This window comes from Cervus elaphus, chromosome 27 (assembly GCF_910594005.1).
Source record: "Cervus elaphus chromosome 27, mCerEla1.1, whole genome shotgun sequence".
Lineage (NCBI taxonomy): Eukaryota > Metazoa > Chordata > Mammalia > Artiodactyla > Cervidae > Cervus > Cervus elaphus.
In genome coordinates this window covers 38,459,384-38,477,934 of record NC_057841.1, presented here as the reverse complement: position 1 = coordinate 38,477,934, position 18,551 = coordinate 38,459,384, and the positions used below count along the sequence as shown (strand labels likewise).

The 18,551-nt window shown below is 40.6% G+C and overlaps 1 protein-coding gene and 1 long non-coding RNA gene across 5 annotated transcripts in view; one reads left to right on the top strand and one right to left on the bottom strand.

Annotated features, from left to right (window-relative positions):
- LOC122684702 overlaps positions 1–9,396 on the bottom strand; it is a 34,458-nt gene extending 25,062 nt beyond the window's left edge. For all 3 annotated transcript variants that reach the window (XR_006338129.1, XR_006338127.1, XR_006338128.1), the window contains exon 1: positions 9,231–9,396. This is a non-coding gene — a long non-coding RNA (uncharacterized LOC122684702). The remainder of the gene's footprint in view (positions 1–9,230) is intronic.
- THOC1 (THO complex 1) overlaps positions 8,441–18,551 on the top strand; it is a 38,783-nt gene continuing 28,672 nt past the window's right edge. Inside the window, exons 1-7 of one of the 2 annotated variants that reach the window (XM_043888931.1) lie at positions 8,441–9,061; positions 11,481–11,554; positions 11,648–11,708; positions 12,932–12,998; positions 16,825–16,943; positions 17,384–17,432; positions 17,844–17,939. In XM_043888931.1, coding sequence (XP_043744866.1) covers positions 9,008–9,061; positions 11,481–11,554; positions 11,648–11,708; positions 12,932–12,998; positions 16,825–16,943; positions 17,384–17,432; positions 17,844–17,939 — 520 coding nt within the window. In that variant the 5' untranslated portion in view covers positions 8,441–9,007. The remainder of the gene's footprint in view (positions 9,062–11,480; positions 11,555–11,647; positions 11,709–12,931; positions 12,999–16,824; positions 16,944–17,383; positions 17,433–17,843; positions 17,940–18,551) is intronic. The other variant, XM_043888930.1, reaches the window with a different exon arrangement.

The window sequence follows — 18,551 nt, the reverse complement described above, 5'->3', positions numbered from 1 at the left end:
ATTTTCCAATTGAGTGAAAGAAAGAAATTACTTGAAATACAAAACTAACAAGGTCATGTCTTTAAAGAATTCCTTCCTTTTAAGAAAATGGAAACATAATTTGCCTGGACATTTCCAGCGTCTCATCAGCGAGAATACTGTTCAAGATGCAATTAAAAAGAAAAAAAAGAGGAAGAAGCCTTTGCAAAATAGGTAAGGCAATGCTCACATTACAAATGTATGTGAAAGTCTAGCTCCCTGTTCTTGAGAAACAAATGAAAAGGAATGTTGGCGATGCAAACCTTTGAGGTTTCCACATAGCACGCTCAGAATAGCAGTAAGCTACTGGATGGAAAGGATTTTAAGAAAGGAGCATTGCTTCTCCTGGTTTGCCCGTTCTGAGCACCCCAGTCCTTCCTGTAGTTTAGGTGGAAGTTGTTTTCCTTCACTTTGAAAGGCTTTTTGGTTCCTATATTTGCAAAGGCTCAGAGTTCATTTCAGGTCTAACCTTCAAATACAGCCACCCATTTTATTTGTTCACGTGGGTAATATTTTTCTATTCTCTTAGTCCTGCAGCTCCATCTGGGGAGTTCCCTCTTGAAATTTCAGTTACTGCTCAATCAGTACTCTCCTAGTGATTATATCCCAGTGTCAAAGGAGACGGACTTATTTTATTCCCTATTTTGAACCCACCTCATTGTTGGGGTTCAGGCTAAAAATGGATTTCCACACGTTCTTTTCTGCAGGACCAGAGCAATGGTTCTTGTGGCATGACATTAGCAGTCACGTCCCAAGTCCTCTGCCGCACCCCCTCACACATACACGTTGAGAAAAACTACTCTGTGACTCAGAGTGGGGGCCATGAATATAGTCGAACACATCAGGGTCAACCACAGTAGTGATGACTAAGCTGAATCTTAAACAAGAAGGATCAGATCAGTTAGAGCGGGAGAAGGATCAGATCAGTTAGAGCGGGAGAAGGATCAGATCAGTTAGAGCGGGAAAGAAAGGCATTCCGGAAGAAGCAAAAATGTATGCAAAAGTTATTACACACAGAAGGAACTGAGAGTAGCTTAGTCTGGCTGCAAAGTATGTGGTTAGAAGGCGAGGCAAAACAAAAGAAATACAACGTATAATTATGACTCCAGTCAAATACACTCTCAAACACAAGTCCTACTCATGTAAAGAATTTCTGAAATTCTCTGAGTCTTGGTTTTCTCATTTGTATAGATTTCTTAAAAAGGAAGGAATCAATGAGCTCATGTATATAAAGCATTAAAAAAATGATGGCAAAGAAAACGATGTATGCTTAGCATATGGTAACTTATTATGAACATGATCATGTGTGTGTGCTCAGTCGCTCAGTGGTGTCTGACTCTTTGCAACCCCATGGACTGTAGCCCACCAGGCTCCTCTGTCCATGGGATTCTCTAGGCAAGAAATACAGGAGTGGGTAGCCATTTCTTCCTCCAGGGAATCTTCCTGACCCAGGATTGAAACTGCATCTCCTGGGTTGGCAGGCAGATTCTTACCACTGAGCCACCAGGGAAGCCCAAATATGAAGATATTAATATATAAGCTGATGGGATGGGCATGGACATACTATGAATAGTTTTGAATGTGGAGCTAATCCAATGAGGTCTTGAAAGCTATTTGGAGCCACTGAAGGAATGGACTGATCAGATTTCTGTTTTCATCAAGGCAGATACTCAAGTAAAAGGCAGTGTGCTAATCACAGTGGGACACATTTGAATACAAATACTATCTTCGACTCCCAATCTATGCTTCACTGCCATCAACCGCTGAGGATTTAGTGTGGGTCTGGTGCTGACTTCAAAACAGGAAACTCTTCCCTACTTTCCATTTACAAAGTGGGAGGAAGGAAGCTAGAGTTGGGCAAAGAAAGATTGTAGTGGAAAGTCTAACCAGAACCAGCCTAGCCCCAAGGGCAAAGTGCTTCATTTTCCTCCAAGAGTTATGAATAAAAATAGCACACGCTACAGTGAAGGTCACAAAACCTCATGAAATAGTCATGACTTAGTAACTCCCCCTGATGTAGGTCTTTTTCATTTCTTTTTGAAATTGACATACACAGCTATTAGAGGAACTCCTTAAGGAAAAAAAACACCAACAAAGTCCAGCTGAGCCTTCCTGACTCCTGCAGCCTGGATGGAGCTGTCAAGTTGCTCAAAACTAAGGAAAAGGAACTGTTCTAACACAGCATAAAACGTACATACATACCATTTTTTCTGTAGTAATAACAGACTTACAATTTGCATTGACTAAAGAAGTTAAAGGTCAGTACCAGAATATACTTCAGATAGAAATACATCTAAACACAAAAATTTCTCTTTTGTCGCTTCCTTTTTAGAGGAGATATTTCCATGCAAATGCTGACCTCGTGTGGTAAGAACCAGTTACTTCAAAGAGGGTATCATTCCAAAGGAATTTAAGATAATTTGTGTTATCATAAACAACAGAGTTTTGCCAAGAGAGTCCACTGGTCATAGCAAACATCCTCTCCCAACAACACAAGCGATGACTCTACACATGGACATCATGAGATGGCCAATACCAAAATGAGATTGATTATATTCTTTGCAGTCAAAGATGGAGAAGCTATAAGCAGTCAGTAAAATCAAGACCGAGACCTGACAGTGGCTCAGATCATTAACTCCTTACTGCAAAATTCAGACTTAAACTGAAGAAAGTAGGGAAAACCACTAGGCCATTTAGGTATGACCTAAATCAAACCCCTTACCGTAGAAGTGACAAATAGATCCAAGGGATTAGATCTGATAGGCAGAGTGACTATGGATGGAGGTTCGTGACATTGTACATGAGGAGGTGATCAAAACCATCCCCAAGAAAAAGAAATACAAAAAGGCAAAATGGTTGTCTGAGGAGGCCTTACAAATAGCTGAGAAAAGAAGAGACGTGATAGGCAAATGAAAAAAGAAAAGATATACCTATCTGAATGCAGAGTTCCAAAGAACAGCAAGGAGAGATAAAAAAGCCTTCCTGAGTGATCAGTGCAAAGAAATAGAGGAAAACAACAGAATGGGAAAGACTAGAGATCTCTTCAAGAAAACTAGAGATACCAAAGAAACATTTCACGCAAAAATGGGCATGATAAAGGACAGAAACGGTATGGACCTAAAAGAAGCAGAAGATATTAAGACGAGGTGGCAAGAATACACAGAAGAACTACACAAAAAAGATCTTCATGACTCAGATAATCACGATGGTGTGATCACTCACCTAGGGCCAGACATCCTGGAATGTGAAGTCAAGTGGGCCTTAGGAAGCATCACTACGAACAAAGCTAGTGGAGGTAACAGAATTCCAGTTGAGCTATTTCGAATCCTGAAAGATGATGCTGTGAAAGTGCTGCACTCAATAGCAAATTTGGAAAACTCAGTAGTGGCCATGGGACTGGAAAAGGTCAGTTTTCATTCCAATCCCTAAGAAAGGCAATGCTAAAGAATGCTCAAACTACCACACAATTGCACTCATCTCACACACTAGTAAAGTAATGCTCAAAATTCTCCAAGCCAGGCTTCAGCAATCTGTGAATCATGAACTTCCAGATGTTCAAGCTGGTTTTAGAAAAGGCAGAGGAACCAGAGATCAAATTGCCAACATTCATTGGATCATCAAAAAAGCAAGAGAGCTCCAGAAAAACATCTATTTCTGCTTTACTGACTATGCCAAAGCCTTTGACTATGTAGATCACAATAAACTATGGAAAATTCTGAAAGAGATGGGAATACCAGACCACCTGACCTGCCTCTTGAGAAACCTGTATGCAGGTCAGGAAGCAACAGTTAAAACTGGACATGGAACAACAGACTGGTTCCAAACAGGAAAAGGAGTATGTCAAGGCTGTACACTGTCACCCTGCTTATTTAACTTATATGCAGAGTACATCATGAGAAACGCTGGGCTGGAAGAAGCATAAGCTGGAATCAAGATTGCTGGGAGAAATATCAATAACCTCAGATATGCAGATGACACCACCATTATGGCAGAAAGTGAAGAAGAACTAAAGAGGCTCTTGATGAAAGTGAAAGAAGAGAGTGAAAAAGCTGGCTTAAAGCTCAACATTCAGAAAACTAAGGTCATGGCATCCGGTCCCATCACTTCATGGCAAATAGATGCGGAAACAGTGGCTGACTTTATTTTTCTGGGCTCCAAAATCACTGCAGATGGTGATTGCAGCCATGGCAGGAAGGAAAGTTATGACCAACCTAGACAGCATATTAAAAAGCAGAGACATTACTTTGTCAACAAAGGTCTGTTTAGTCAAGGCGATCGTTTTTCCAGTAGTCATGTATGGATGTGAGAGTTAGACTATAAAGAAAGCTGAGTGCCGAAGAATTGATGCTTTTGAACTGTGGTATTGGAGAAGACTCTTGAGAGTCCCTTGGGCTGCAAGGAGATCCAACCAGTCCATCCTAAAGGAGATCAGTCCTGGGTGTTCACTGGAAGGACTGATGCTGAAGCTGAAACTGCAATACTTTGGCCACTTCATGCGAAGAGCTGACTCATTTGAAAAGACCCTGATGCTGGGGAAAATTGAGGGCAGGAGGAGAAGGGGACGACAGAAGATAAGATGGTTGGATGGCATCACTGACTCAATGGACATGGGTTTGGGTGGACTCCGGGAGTTGGTGATGGACAGGGAGGCCTGGCGTGCTGCGGTTCATGGAGTCACAAAGAGTCAGACACGACTGAGCGACTGAACTGAACAGTGAAGGAGACCCGGGTTCAATAAGTAAAACATGATCACTTCAACAAAAGAGATTTATTCACACTGCAACAAATACATTTAGCTCTTTCATTTTCTCTGCCTTAAAATCTCAGCAAATGAGTATTTTAAAAAATTTATTCAGCAATTCATTGATTGACACTTTATGTTTCCAATTCTGTGGCATTACCAGCAGTACCAAAATAATATACGTGCACATGTCTTTTTGTATGCACGTATAAGAAATCCTTTTGTGTTTATACCTAGAGTAGAATTCTGGGGTTAAAGGGTATTACTTCTTCAACCTTACTAAAATGCCAATTCATTTCCAAAATGGTTGCAACAGATTCCATTTCCATCAGCTGAGTACAGGTGCCGAACCTCCTCCCCAACATGCATTAAACTTTTAAGCTCATGCCAATCTCATAGATGAGAAAACAATATCACAGTATTGTTTTATGCATTTCCCTAATTGCTCAGGAAGCTAAGCATCTTTTCATATTTCCCCTCTGTATGAATTTCCTGTTTATGTCTTCTGCCTTTTTAACTTGAGTTGGTTTTTTAAAGTGTATGTTGCTGCTGCTGCTAAGTCGCTTCAGTCGTGTCCGACTCTGTGCGACCCCATAGACGGCAGCCCACCAGGCTCCCCCGTCCCTGGGATTCTCCATGCATGAACACTGGAGTGGGTTGCCATTTCCTTCTCCAATGCGTGAAAGTGAAAGGTGAAAGTGAAGTCACTCAATTGTGTCCGTCTCTTCGTGACCGCATGGACTGCAGCCTACCAGGCACCTCCGTCCATGGGATTTTCCAGGCAAGGGTACTGAAGTGGGTTGCCATTGCCTTCTCTGTTAAAAATGTATAGTGTGAGGTAAAGGTTTGATTTCATTCCTCTGCACATGGATGTCCAGTATTCCCAACGCCATTTTTTTTTTTAATGGCCACACCATGCGGCAAAAAGGATCCTGTTTCCCAACCAGGAATCAAACCTGCGTCTCCTGCATTGGAAGTGTGGAGTCTTAACCACTGGACCACCAGAGAAGTCCTCCCAACATGATTTATTGAAGAGACTATCCTATTCCCATTGTGTGTTCTGAGCACTCTTATTGAACATACGTTGCCCATATATAAATATAAAACATATGACCATATATTTATTTGGGGGCTCTCTATTCTGTTCCATTGGTCTACACATCTGTTCTTATGCCAGCACCATATTATTTTGATTATTGTAGCTTGTAATTTTTTTTTTTAAATCAGGAAGTGATACTTTCAGTTTTATCCTTTCTCAAGACTGCTTTGAAGTTTTATACGGTTAAGTACTGTTTATACAATTGTGCACTAATATAAGAGGAAAAAGAGGTGCCCAATTAAATTAAAGAGTTTATGCATTATTGGATGTCTGCCTTTGGAATGGTATTATTACATACTTAGAAAACTTACGCTATGAATGACAATATGATCCTTCAGTTCAGTTGCTCAGTCTTGTCTGACTCTTTGTGACCCCATGAATCACAGCATGCCAGGCCTCCCTCTCCATCACCAACTCCCAGAGTTTACTCAAACTCACGTCCATTGAGTCGGTGATGCCTTCCAGCCATCTCATCCTCTGTCGTCTCCTCCTCCTCCTGCCCCCAACCCCTCCCAGAATCAGGGTCTTTTCAAATGAGTCAGTTCTTCACATCAGGTGGCCAAAGTATTGGAGTTTCAGCTTCAACATCAGTCCTTCCAGTGAACACCCAGGACTGATCTCCTTTAGAATGGACTGGTTGGATCTCCTTGCAGACCAAGGGACTCTCAAAAGTCTTCTCCAACACCACAGTTCAAAGGCATCAATTCTTCGGTGCTCAGCTTTCTTCACAGTCCAACTCTCACATCTATACATGACTATTGGAAAAACCATAGCCTTGATTAGACGGACTTTTGTTGGCAAAGTAATGTCTCTGCTTTTTATATGCTATCTAGGTTGGTCATAACTTTCCTTCCAAGGAGCAAGTGTCTTTTAATTTCATGGCTGCAATCACCATCTGCAGTGATTTTGGAGCCCCCAAAAATAAAGTCTTACACTGTTTCCACTATTTCCCCATCTATTTCCCATGAAGTGATGGGACCAGATGTCATGATCTTAGTTTTCTGAATGTTGAGTTTTAAGCCAACTTTTTCCACTCTCATCAAGAGGCTTTTTAGTTCCTCTTCACAATCCTTACCCTTCTCTAATTATAAGGAATAATTTATGAGACATTAACCAGGTCCATAGCTTTGTAAAGATTTATGGGTTAAGATTCAAGAAAAATGCAAGCTTTGGGATTAAAGTTAGGGGTTCAAATTCTAAACAGCTTTCTCTAGACATATGACCCAGGACAAACAAGCCTGTTATGTACAATGTCATGCTAAGGAGGCGGGATAATACAAGAAAAGTGTCTGGCTCATAGAAGGTACTCAACAAAACTTGACTATTACTTACAGACACTGTAACAGTGTAAAGAGTTCAAAAATCCTAATCAAAACCCATGGGTACTCTCATTTGGCCAAGTACCTCTATCAGGAACCCCATCTCTTTGAGTTTGCTTCCTCATGTGTAAAATGAGCACAACAGCTGTGTTACTCACCTTAAAATATCATTTAGAGGATCAAATGTTTTACACGTTAAGTGCTTGGGAATTACAAGGCATTTTTATGATCTAAACGCTAAAACATTTCTCTGGTAGTGATTTTTGATGAGTATCTTTTAAAATTGCATTGCCTATTTCCTTATCTTATTGCCAGTTCCTCAAAACAGCAATTAATCTATATTATTTTGGTCATTCAAATGTATAGTTACTATTCATTCAAGAAATACTGTCCATTGCCTATAGAGAGCACAGGTGCACAGCAAATGTGTGATTAAAAAAAACCCACAATTCTAAGTCTTTGGCTAATTTAAATTATAGACTTTGATGGATGCATCAACAAACTCAAGCTCTTCTTCCGTTTGGATTTTTGTAAAAAAAAAAAAAAATATATATATATATATACACACACACACACATATATTTATTATTTCTCTTGTGTAAATTTTATTTACTTTAGCTGTGCTCCACATAGTTAATAATCATCCATAGTATGATAACAATCCGATTACATCAGCTACCTATTAAATCAGTTAATACCAGTTGATTTGGGCAATTTGGCAACGTACATTGTACAATCAAACCTAAACGATTCTATTGATTCTAAAAAAAAACCTGCAACGTTCCAGGTAACCATCACTGTTCACAATTCCCACTTAGGGACAAGATTACGCAAAGCTATATTTTTGTTAGCGTCCTTACTCTAGCTGGATATCCACGAAGGGAGCCAGGTACTGCGCGCCAGGCTTTCATTTAGGAACACGTGCAGGTGGTAAGAGCTGGTAGGAAGTGTTTAGGTCAGTGCTTCTTTCCCCACCGCATAATTCCAACGGAAAGACGACTGCCCCTTGGCTTCTCATTGGCCAAGGGAGCGGAGACGAGGGAGGAAACCGGACAGAAGACTAGGTCTTACAACAGGTGCCTTAACCCCGAATTTGGCGCCACCGGATATCCAATCAGCGCCGAGTACTGCGTTCCTCCACGATCTTCCTCATTCAGTAGAGCCCTCTGTTTGCCAGCAAAAGGAACAAATCCCCACACATTACATTGCTACACAAGCCACGCTTGCATTCATGACTTCATTCACGCTCCTCAACAGCCCAGGGATACAAGCATTATTTTTATTTCTCAGAAGATGGAACTGCACCTGAGCTACAGGGCCCGTGACCTGCAAGGCAGATGCGCGAATCCGGAGCTGGGACCACTCCTTCGGGAAGAAGGACTTTGATCCGACGGCCACTGCCGTCACCTCCCCAGCCCGGAGCTCCCGGAGAAGCCGCCTGACTTGGGTTCTCAGACGGCGACTACTTTCCCTCGCGGCCCATCGAGCCGTAACCAGCCGCCATTCACCCGACTTCCCAAACCAGGAAAACCCCCGCCAAGAGCCCGCGCGTCCCGGCTTGTAACCCGCAGCCTGTACAGGGCGAGGCCGCGCGTCTGCAGTCACCCCATGGGTTGTTACCCACGAACCCGGATCGGGCGCTGAGTGGCTCACCCTGGCTCCCAACCCCCGTCCGACCTCCGTCACCAGGGAAGCTCCCATCCGCCACCGGACCCGCCCCTGCGCCCACAAGCCGCTCTAGCCGCGCACGGAGCCGGCGCTCTCGTTGCTCCCGGCCTGACGTCATCGCCGGGCGCCGCGACGAAGTGGCGGGCACGCGCAGCCAAGAAGATGTCTCCGACGCCGCCGCTCTTCAGTTTGCCCGAAGCGCGGACGCGGTTTACGGTGAGTTGAGGGCGGGTGGGCGCGGCCCCGGCCTAACGCTATTTGTTGCTTTCCTCTCCCTGAAATTACTCGAATTTTGCACTGGGGTAAAGCGGGGACAGAGGCGTTGCGCCGCGGCGACGGGTTCCCGGCCCCGTCGTGGGCTGGGGAGGCGATAAAGGCGCCTTACCTGCCTCTTCCACGAGTCCTCTGCGGTCCGTCTCCTCCTTTCCGCCGGCGGGTCCCGGGACCTTGCGCCCTGAGTGGAGGGCTCACCCGCAGACTACCTTTGGGTCCTGCTCCTCTGCGGTGCTCGCTTAGTCAGGCGGGTGTTTCCAGAACTGGCAGGGGGGCTGCTCTAGAGGAAGGCGGGAATGGTTTTAGTCCAGAGAACCTGCTCCCTCCCCGCCTCCTAACTGCCAGGTGGTTCTCGCCGCTTATTCATCACCCTTTAACCCTTTGTATCTCACTCCTTAGAGATCGTTGAGGACGGTCCTAAGTGGGGCGAGGCAAACTGATCAGCTTGGGAAGGGTTGTCAGCTGTCATTTTATTCTTCCGCCTTGGGGAACAGTAATTTAAGCATTTGGGGAAACACTTTACAGAGCGTTTTTATATTAGCTTATTTAACTCAAAATAGCCCTCTGAAGTACGGTGTTTAAATATCCGCAGTAGATGAGATAGAAACTGAGACAGCCCGGCCCCCAGCCCCCGCCTTTGTTGTTGTTCAGTCGCTAAGTCGTGTCCGACCCTTTGCGACCTCATGGACTGCAGCATGCCAGTCTTCTCTGCCCTTCACCATGTCCCGGAGATTGCTCAAACTCATGTCCATTGAGTCGGTGATGCCACCCAACCATCTCATCCTCTGTCACACCCTTCTTCTGCCTTCAGTCTTACCCAGCATCAGGGTCTTTTCCAGTGAGTCGGCTCTTCGCATCAGGTGGCCAAAGTTTGGAGCTTCAGCATCAGTCCTTCCAAAGAATATTTAGGGTTGATTTCCGTTAGGGTTGACTGCTTTGATCTCCTTGCAGTCCAAGGGACTCTCCGGAGTCTTCTCCAGCACCACAGTTTGAAAGCATAAAAGTTAAATGATTTGCTTCACTGTTTTTTCTGACTTCAGACTCAGTATTCTTTTTATGTGGCCCATCACCAAATGAAGAACCTTGTTCTAAGTCGTTTGACTGTATTCGTCCCTAGTTTTCTGAAATTCTGAGAGGAGAAACTGTTAGGTGTATCCAAGGTCATCTCAGTCCTGGAAGTGACCATTTAATAGGAGATCATATAGCCCGGTGCTTCTTAAGATTGAGCATGGGTTGGGATCACCTGGAGATCTTGTTAAATGAGATTCTGGTTCAGTAGGAAGGGGGCCTGAGATTCTGCATTTCTAACAAGTTCTCAGGTAGTGCCACTGCTGCTGGTGGTAATAAGGATCTACAACAATCCATATATGTAACCGGTGAGGAAAATGAATCACAGAGACAAAGGGGTATGCTCTAGATTATGAACTTCCCAGGTGGTGCAGTGGTAAAGAATCCACCTGCCAGTGCAGGAGGCAAAGGAGACGTGGGTTCATTGCCCAGGTGGGGAAGATCCCCTGGAGAAGGGAATGGCAACCCGCTCCAGTATTCTTGCCAGGAGAATCCCATGAACAGAGGAGCCTGGCGGGGTACAGTCCATGAGGTCATGAAAAGTCGGACACCACTGAACTTGCATGCACCAAGATTACACAGCCTACTCACAGAGCCAGGAATGGACCATTTCCAGTATAAATGTAACTCCTGTGAGGTAACAAGATGATTTTCCAAGTGTATGTGAATTTTCACAGAGTGAATGACTTGGCAGTATTTTTCCTTTCCACTTACAACTACTTTGTGACAGTCAGCAGCTTTAGTACTTTAAGACATCAGTGTTTACTTGATGTCAGGGACTGTGCTGTGCAAGCTACCTAGAGGAGGTGGGACTTTTGTTGGGTCTTGAATGGATAGAATTTGCATGAGCATGTGGGAAGAACAATGTGCATGGATACACTAGAGTGAACTTGATAGAAAATGATGGAAAAATGGCTAGAGCCTAGTGGACAGTATGTGTTTGGGGTTACTGGGAAATAAGGTTGGATAGATTGACTGGGATAACATTATTAATGACCTTTAGAGGAAGCTGTGAAACAAAACTTGTAAATAAGGGGCCACTTTTAAAGCAGAATGAATAGCATATTTAAACGAAAAGTAGGAGGGAAAACCTGGAATGAGAAAACTGAGCTTGGAAGCTCTCGAAAAGCTTCAAGTGATGAGTAAGTAGCATTTGAATGAGAATTACTGCTGAAATGACTGACAGGTAATTTTTCTCAGAAACATTTTTTAGTTAGACATACAATTAATGAGTGGTGTGTTTTTCAATGAACAAAAAAATCCTTCAACTTATGTGCTTTTTTTTTTCTTCCAGAAATCTACGAGAGAGGCCCTGAACAACAAAAATATCAAGCCCTTGTTGAATACCTTTAGCCAGTTACCTGGCAGGTAAGGCATTAATATCCATGACATGGGCTCATTGAAATCTTTATACTTACCCTGAGCTGTTTTAAAAATGCAGGTGTTTTTTGTTTTTAATAGTGAAAATGAAAAAAAATGTACCCTTGACCAGGCTTTTAGAGGTGTTCTAGAAGAAGAAATTGTAAGTATGTTTTTCCTTTATTTATTGTTAAAATTTTGCTGGCAGATTAGTAAATATTATTTTTTCGTTTGCTTTTATTCTTAGAATAGATATTTAACCATGACTGTTTTTTTCTGGAGTGAACTTCTTAGTCTGTGAAACCTAACTTGGTCATAGTCAGCATAGGAGTTACATAATGAATAAGGGTTTTGATAGCATAGGTGCAATTTAAGAGTTTGGTTTAATAAATTAGCAGAGCCCTCTGCCATTGAATATGTATAAGGAAAGTTGACACGAGGTCTTCCTGAGCAAGAACTAGAACTTGAAGATGGGCCCTGTCTTTGCTGTATAAACAGCAACACATTCTGGAGTGAATGAGAAGTCTAGTCCAAGGATGTTCAGCATGGATTCCAGGCCCTCATTTTCCTTATCAGCATCCTCCTTCTCAGTTAGTAATAGATAACAAGAGCCTATCCAACTTCAGTACAGAAATTTAAACGTGAAAAATCTGACTTTGTGTACCATTAGTGGAGCACCCAAATGAAAGGAAAAGTTCCAACAGCTTATTCTTCCTTTAGCAAAGCTTGGATCCCAAGAAGCTAGATTCTTTTCCAGTGGCCATAAAACAGTGTCCCTTTCTTTAGGACAGTTCTGTATTCATTCTTTCCTCTTCTTCAGACCTAGTCACCTGTTGTTAGGCGTTGGGCAAGGTAACCTTGCTTTTTTGAGCCTCAGTTTCATTTGTAAAAGAGGAAACACCATTTTTTCAGGGTTGCATAAAACGGCACTTAATAAACACTCAATAAATGCTGTTTTTTATGATGTTATCAAACCTAAGCATCATCTCTCTTCTATTATTAATAAAACCCTCCCCAAGACATATTGATGCACTAGTGCAGTTAATCCTCCTGGCCCAGCCTTTTGTCTGCTGCCTTTGAGTGACTTAATGGCCTCAGCGCATCTTTACATGATTAGCTTACAGGCTTAATCATGCAATGTAACCATCTTCCCAAGACTCTTGGATTTTAAGTGAATCACCTGCTGCTTATTTATTTAATATACTTCTACAGTTAGGGCTCTTATCATTCATTTTTAAAATATTCTTAGTAATTTTATCCTCTGTGAGAAATATCTTATCCAATGTTTGTGATAATCAATTTAATGTCAGAGGGTATGTTTTTCTTATTATCAAAGTAGTCTAAATTCTGGTTCCTAAATTAAGTTGTTTTCTCCTTTGTTGGTAGATAAATCATTCATCATGTGAAAACGTTTTAGCTATTATTTCTCTTGCTATTGGGGGAGTAACTGAAGGTAAGTATGGTTTGGTTTGGTTTTAAAATAATCCTGGACATGACATGCTGTATTGAAAACGTATTCTCCCCATACCTCTCTACCTAGTTGATTTTGTTCATTTTTCAAATTCTGCCTACCTGCCCCCCTTGCCAAGAAGTCCCACTGAAATTAACTCACAGTTGTTTCTTGTCACTGGTATACAGTACACACTGACATGTCTTTGTTCTCCACTTAACTTCGTTCATCCAGTGCCTATTTATTGAGCATCTGCTATGTGCCTGGTACTGAGCTAGGACTTGGAGATTCAGTAGTGAATAAAACATATTCCCTGCCTATAAGGAACCTAGTGGTTCATGAAGGAAACACATGTAAATATCTTACTGGGAGTAATTGAAGTGGGACTGAAGTGTAGTTGAAGTGGTTCTTTAAACTTCAGACGCTGAAGGGACCAGGATGGGCTAGAAAGAAAACTGTAACATAGGAGCTGGGGTGTAAGGGCTGTGAAAAAAAAACTGGAGCAGAATGCTGAGAACCATGAGGAAAGAAGCAGGAAGGTAAGTTAGGATCATTTGTAAAGGACTTTGTATGCTGTGCTAAAGAGTACCTATGGGAAAGGTACAGGATGGCGAGAAACTGCTGGCAGGAAAACTAGGTAGAGGATGGTTAAGATGGGCCAGGGTTAGTAGGAGATAGTTTCAGCAGACTTTTAAAAAGGCATGTAGTGAGTACACAGTGACTAATATACAGTAGTAGCTCATTAAATATTTGCATAAAGAAGCAATGAAAAAATAGTTCATCAGTACTCTTTTTTAATTAGTTTGGTTAAAATATTCCTTTGACTTATTCATATAGTTTATGTGAAAAGTTCCTTTTAATCTGTAAAGCACTATTTGCATATTTATTATTTTGATACTTATTCCTACAAAAACTGAAACACATCAGGTAAAAGTGATCTTCCAGTGTAGCCACAAGCAATTTTGTGAACTTAAGTAGTTCATAAATTTTGGCTTTAGGAGTTAAACTTATATGAAATGCTTATTCATCATTCATTTATTAAGCATATTCTAATGTGTACTGCAATGGAGTGTTCCTTGCCAGTTTCTGTCAGTTTGCAGCATCTACTTCATTCATTGATTATCCTGATATGATACTCTTGTAAACTGGTAATGTTTTTAATGCTTCAGTCAGTTCAGTTCAGTCACTCAGTAATGTCCTACTCTTTACAACCCCATGGACTGCAGCACGCCAGGCCTCCCTGTCCATCGCTAACTCCTGGAGTTTGCCCAAATTCATGTCCATTGAGTCGGTGATGCCATCCAACCATCTCATCCTCTGTCGTCCCCTTCTCCTCCTGCCTTCAATCTTTCCCCACATCAGGGCCTTTTCCAATGGCTCTTCATATTGGTTTTTCCAGTTCTTCGCATCAGGTGGTCAAAGTACTGGAGCTTCAGCTTCAGCATCAGTCCTTCCAATGAATATTCAGGACTGATTTCCTTTAGGATTGACTGGTTGGATCTCCTTGCAATCCAAGGGATTCTCAAGAGTCTTTTCCAACACCACAGTTCAAAAGCATCAATTCTTCGGTGCTCAGCTTTCTTTATGGTCCAGCTCTCACATCCATACATGACTACTGGAAAATCCATAGCTTTGACTAGACGGACCTTTGCTGGCAAATACTTGAAGTTATACAAAGTCTGTGTTTAAAACTTTTACTTTATTTGAGAAAGATAGGGACTTAAGAACTCAGTTAAGCCATGAATAAAAGTTTAAATACCTCTTTATTTTAATTTGATGGGAAAAATTTCTTCTTGAGAGCAATATTATTGTATTGTTTGTTATGTGACAGATTTTCAAATTGTCCATAAACATGTTTTGTTAAACTCAACTTGGCAGATATTTATTGACCTTCTGTTGTGTCAGACTCTCCACTGGTGAGAACCTTCAAAAATGCCTACCTTTAAAAAGCTTATAGTCTACATAACAAAAATAAACAGTTTGGATATGATAAGTACTATAATTTATGTACAGTTTGCTTTCAGAAGCAGAGATGTGGTAGCCTACACAAAAGTACCAGAAAAGTTTTTTAGATGCAGTATGTACTCTGTGCTTTGAAAGACTGAGTAGGAATTTACCATGTGATAGAGAGGAAGAAGCCTATTAACAAAACTATGCAGGCTTGAACATAGCAAGGTGTGGGGAACTCAGGAGGAGGTGTCTGTGGCCAAGGTTAAGATGAAGCTCAGAGGGTAGCGTAGAGGCTGGGACACAGGTTGTGACAGTGCTGGGGAATCATGTTATCACCCAGCTCATTAGAATCACCAGTGAATCTCCATTTTAAATGAGACTGCCAGGCTTTCACTCAGTTTCATTGAATCTTTGAGAGTGGAGTCTAGGTAATTTTCTTAAGTTCTGTAATTATTAAAAGTGTGTTATTTTGCCAAATTATACTTCAGCTAAGGGCAGGGAGTATGCACTCTAATCTCTTGGGTGTACAGGACACAAAGTATCACAAATCTAAGTGTTAAAGGACTTTGGAGGTCATCTGGTTCAGTCTTGTCTCTAACCTGTCCTGTCTCCTCTCAGTAACATCCTGGGCAGGGGGTCATCCTCTGCTCCTGTTGATGAAGCTCACCATTTGATTTCTTTTAGCTGATTCTGATGATCAGATTTCCTTTGCATTGAGTTGAACTTTGCTGCTTTATGCCTCACTGGTTCTAGGCAGTATCCCTCATACTACATTCCAGCTATGATCTTTCCAGTGCAGCACAGGGCTGGAAATACTACTTCCAGTTTCTGAACCACTGTGTGAATGCAGTATTAGGGGCTATTAGTGCCCCTAGATACTTTTTTTACATACCATGCTGAAGTGGCTACTTTTCCTAAACCCTTAACAAGTTTTGGTATCTATTACCTAAAAATAGAAAGAAGAATGAGCAGGGGGATAAAAGCATTTTTAACTAGCTTAGATGACCTTGAAGTCTTTAGTTTATTGCTTTAGTAAGATGGAATTTAGACATAACTTTTTATTTTACCAATTTTTCCTTTGAAACAACAGTATTATTTTAAAAGTATAGTAAGAACTGAAATTAGTATCAAACCTTTTTGTTATCTTTTTTGAACTAGATCTTTTCAAATGACCAAGACAATTTAAATTTAGCGTTATTATAGAACATTTGGAAATGAGGAAAGGGGAAAATAGTAGTCCCAGTTCTTCTACTTTAAAAAACTACCATTTATTTTGGTATATGATTTTAGTTTCTCTAGTCTTTTTAATAGATTTTATTGTTATAACCATAATATCCATACAGTTTTGAACCCTGCCTTTTTCACTTGACATTATATCATAAGCATTTTCCAAGTTATTTAGTCATCATAACCATCATTTTTAATTGGCTGCATTATATTCTTTTGAATAGCTTAGTGGAGCCAGACTGCCTGGGTTCGTATCCCAGCTCTACTGCTTACTGGCTCTATGATCTTGGGCAAGTTATTTAACTTCTCTGTGTCTCAGTTTTCCCATTCTGTAAACTGGAGATAATGTTACCTACCTCATAGGGTTATGAGGATTACACGTGTTAGTGTATGCGTAGCCCTTAGTGTGCCTGACATATAGTAAATGCTCTAGAAGGGTTATCAAGGGTGATGATATCATCACATACCAAAACTTAAATGAACTTAAGTATATCCTGCTTGGGGACTTGTAGGTTGCTTCTGTTTCTTGCCTTTCACAGCCTTATTAGGATTGACAAAGTGTACCTTTAAGATTATCTTCAAAATTTTTTACATGAGCTCTTTTACTCAGCCGTATTTTAAACTTTTAAATTGGCTTGTGCTCCACTTGAAGGTATTTGTACGGCATCTACACCTTTTGTATTGTTGGGAGATGTTTTGGACTGTCTTCCTTTGGATCAGTGTGACACAATATTCACTTTTGTGGAAAGAAATGTTGCTACTTGGAAATCAGTAAGTGCCTTAGTTTCTTTTTCCACTAACTTTAGCTTTCTATAGATCTAGAGTTCTGAGGGTAGTTTGTTTTGTTTCTTGCTTTTATCTCTAACTGCTGATTGCTAAAAAGTTTGTCTTTATGAGAATTATATGTTCTGCTGTCTTGGAAAAGCCAAGTAAGAGTCACATGGAGAAAAAAATGACAGTACAAAATTTGAGTAGAAACAGTTACCTTGAAAACACACACTTTTACATGTTTTAAAAGTTACTTAGAATTGTATTTGTTGTATGTTTGAAAATATTTCATTAAAAATGTTATTTGCTTGGAAAAAGTGAAAGCGACATAGTAGATTCTCAGCACATATTAGTGTTCTGTAAAATCTTACTTCCTGTGACTTACTATTGAAGAATGTGCACCAACTTCAGAACAATGATAATAATTTCTGTCTTAATTTCAGAATACATTCTATTCTGCTGGGAAAAATTATTTACTACGTATGTGCAATGGTAAGTAACTCATCAGTAAATGATTGGTTTTTAAGAAGGAAATATGGCCAGGAAACCAGGTGGTTGAATTAAAAACAGGTTATAAATTTTTTTTTAAGTAGATTGTATCTTCATTTTAAAATAGCAGTCTGATTTATTAAAACTGATCATTTGCTTTAAATTTATCTATTCCTGTTCTAAGCATAAACTTAATGAAAACCAAAAAGTTGAATAAAGTTTATCTTGCTCATGTTAAACTCGTTTTATTTTTAATTTTCTAGTCCTTTTTTGGTGACAGAAAATAGTTTCTACCCCCATTTTGAGAACTACTGCTTTAGGAAAATACTTTTGAACTGGTTAAGACATTTGGGTATATTGTAATAAATATAGAATGATCTCTTCTGTGTAACCTTTGTTTCCATTTGTTGTTAGATCTCCTACGAAGATTATCAAAATCCCAGAATACAGTCTTCTGTGGACGAATTCAGCTCTTTTTGGCCAGGCTTTTCCCTTTATCTGAGAAATCAGGTGAGCTTTTGTACATGAATTGCTTTGCAGGAAAATTTTTACCTGTTTATCATGGACTAGAATATACCATGATGATTTTTTTTTTAAAAAAAAAGGTTCTAAAAAGTTGAAAGATAGCATAGGAAATTGTCGCTTGATTTTCTTTTACTTGTAAATAGTTGTACCTGTTCTAGTGTATAATACAGGTAACACTCAAATAAAGCCATTGATTGTTCAAGTTCAAAGCTTATTAATAATAATGTACAGTTGAATCACACTGAAATATGTAGCCATGAATGTTTTTATTTCATTTCTTAATACTTGCCAGTTTTTCTGCTTCCTCAGTCACTACTGTTTAGTCACATTTACTTTTGTTCATTTCTTTTATCATTGTGAAATATAACAGTAGAATGAAAGTGCATAAATTAAGTATATAGTACAATAATTGTGAAGCAAATAGTTGGGTAACCACTGTTCAGGTCCAAAAGTGAAGCATGGCAGTGTTCTCCACAGAGAACAGAGCCCTCCACAGTCTGTTCAGATATGACAGATTTTAACTGTCTATCTGCCTCGGTCACCCCTTCCTTAATATCAGCTAATCTACCACCTACTTCACATGTTGTTGTAAGGATT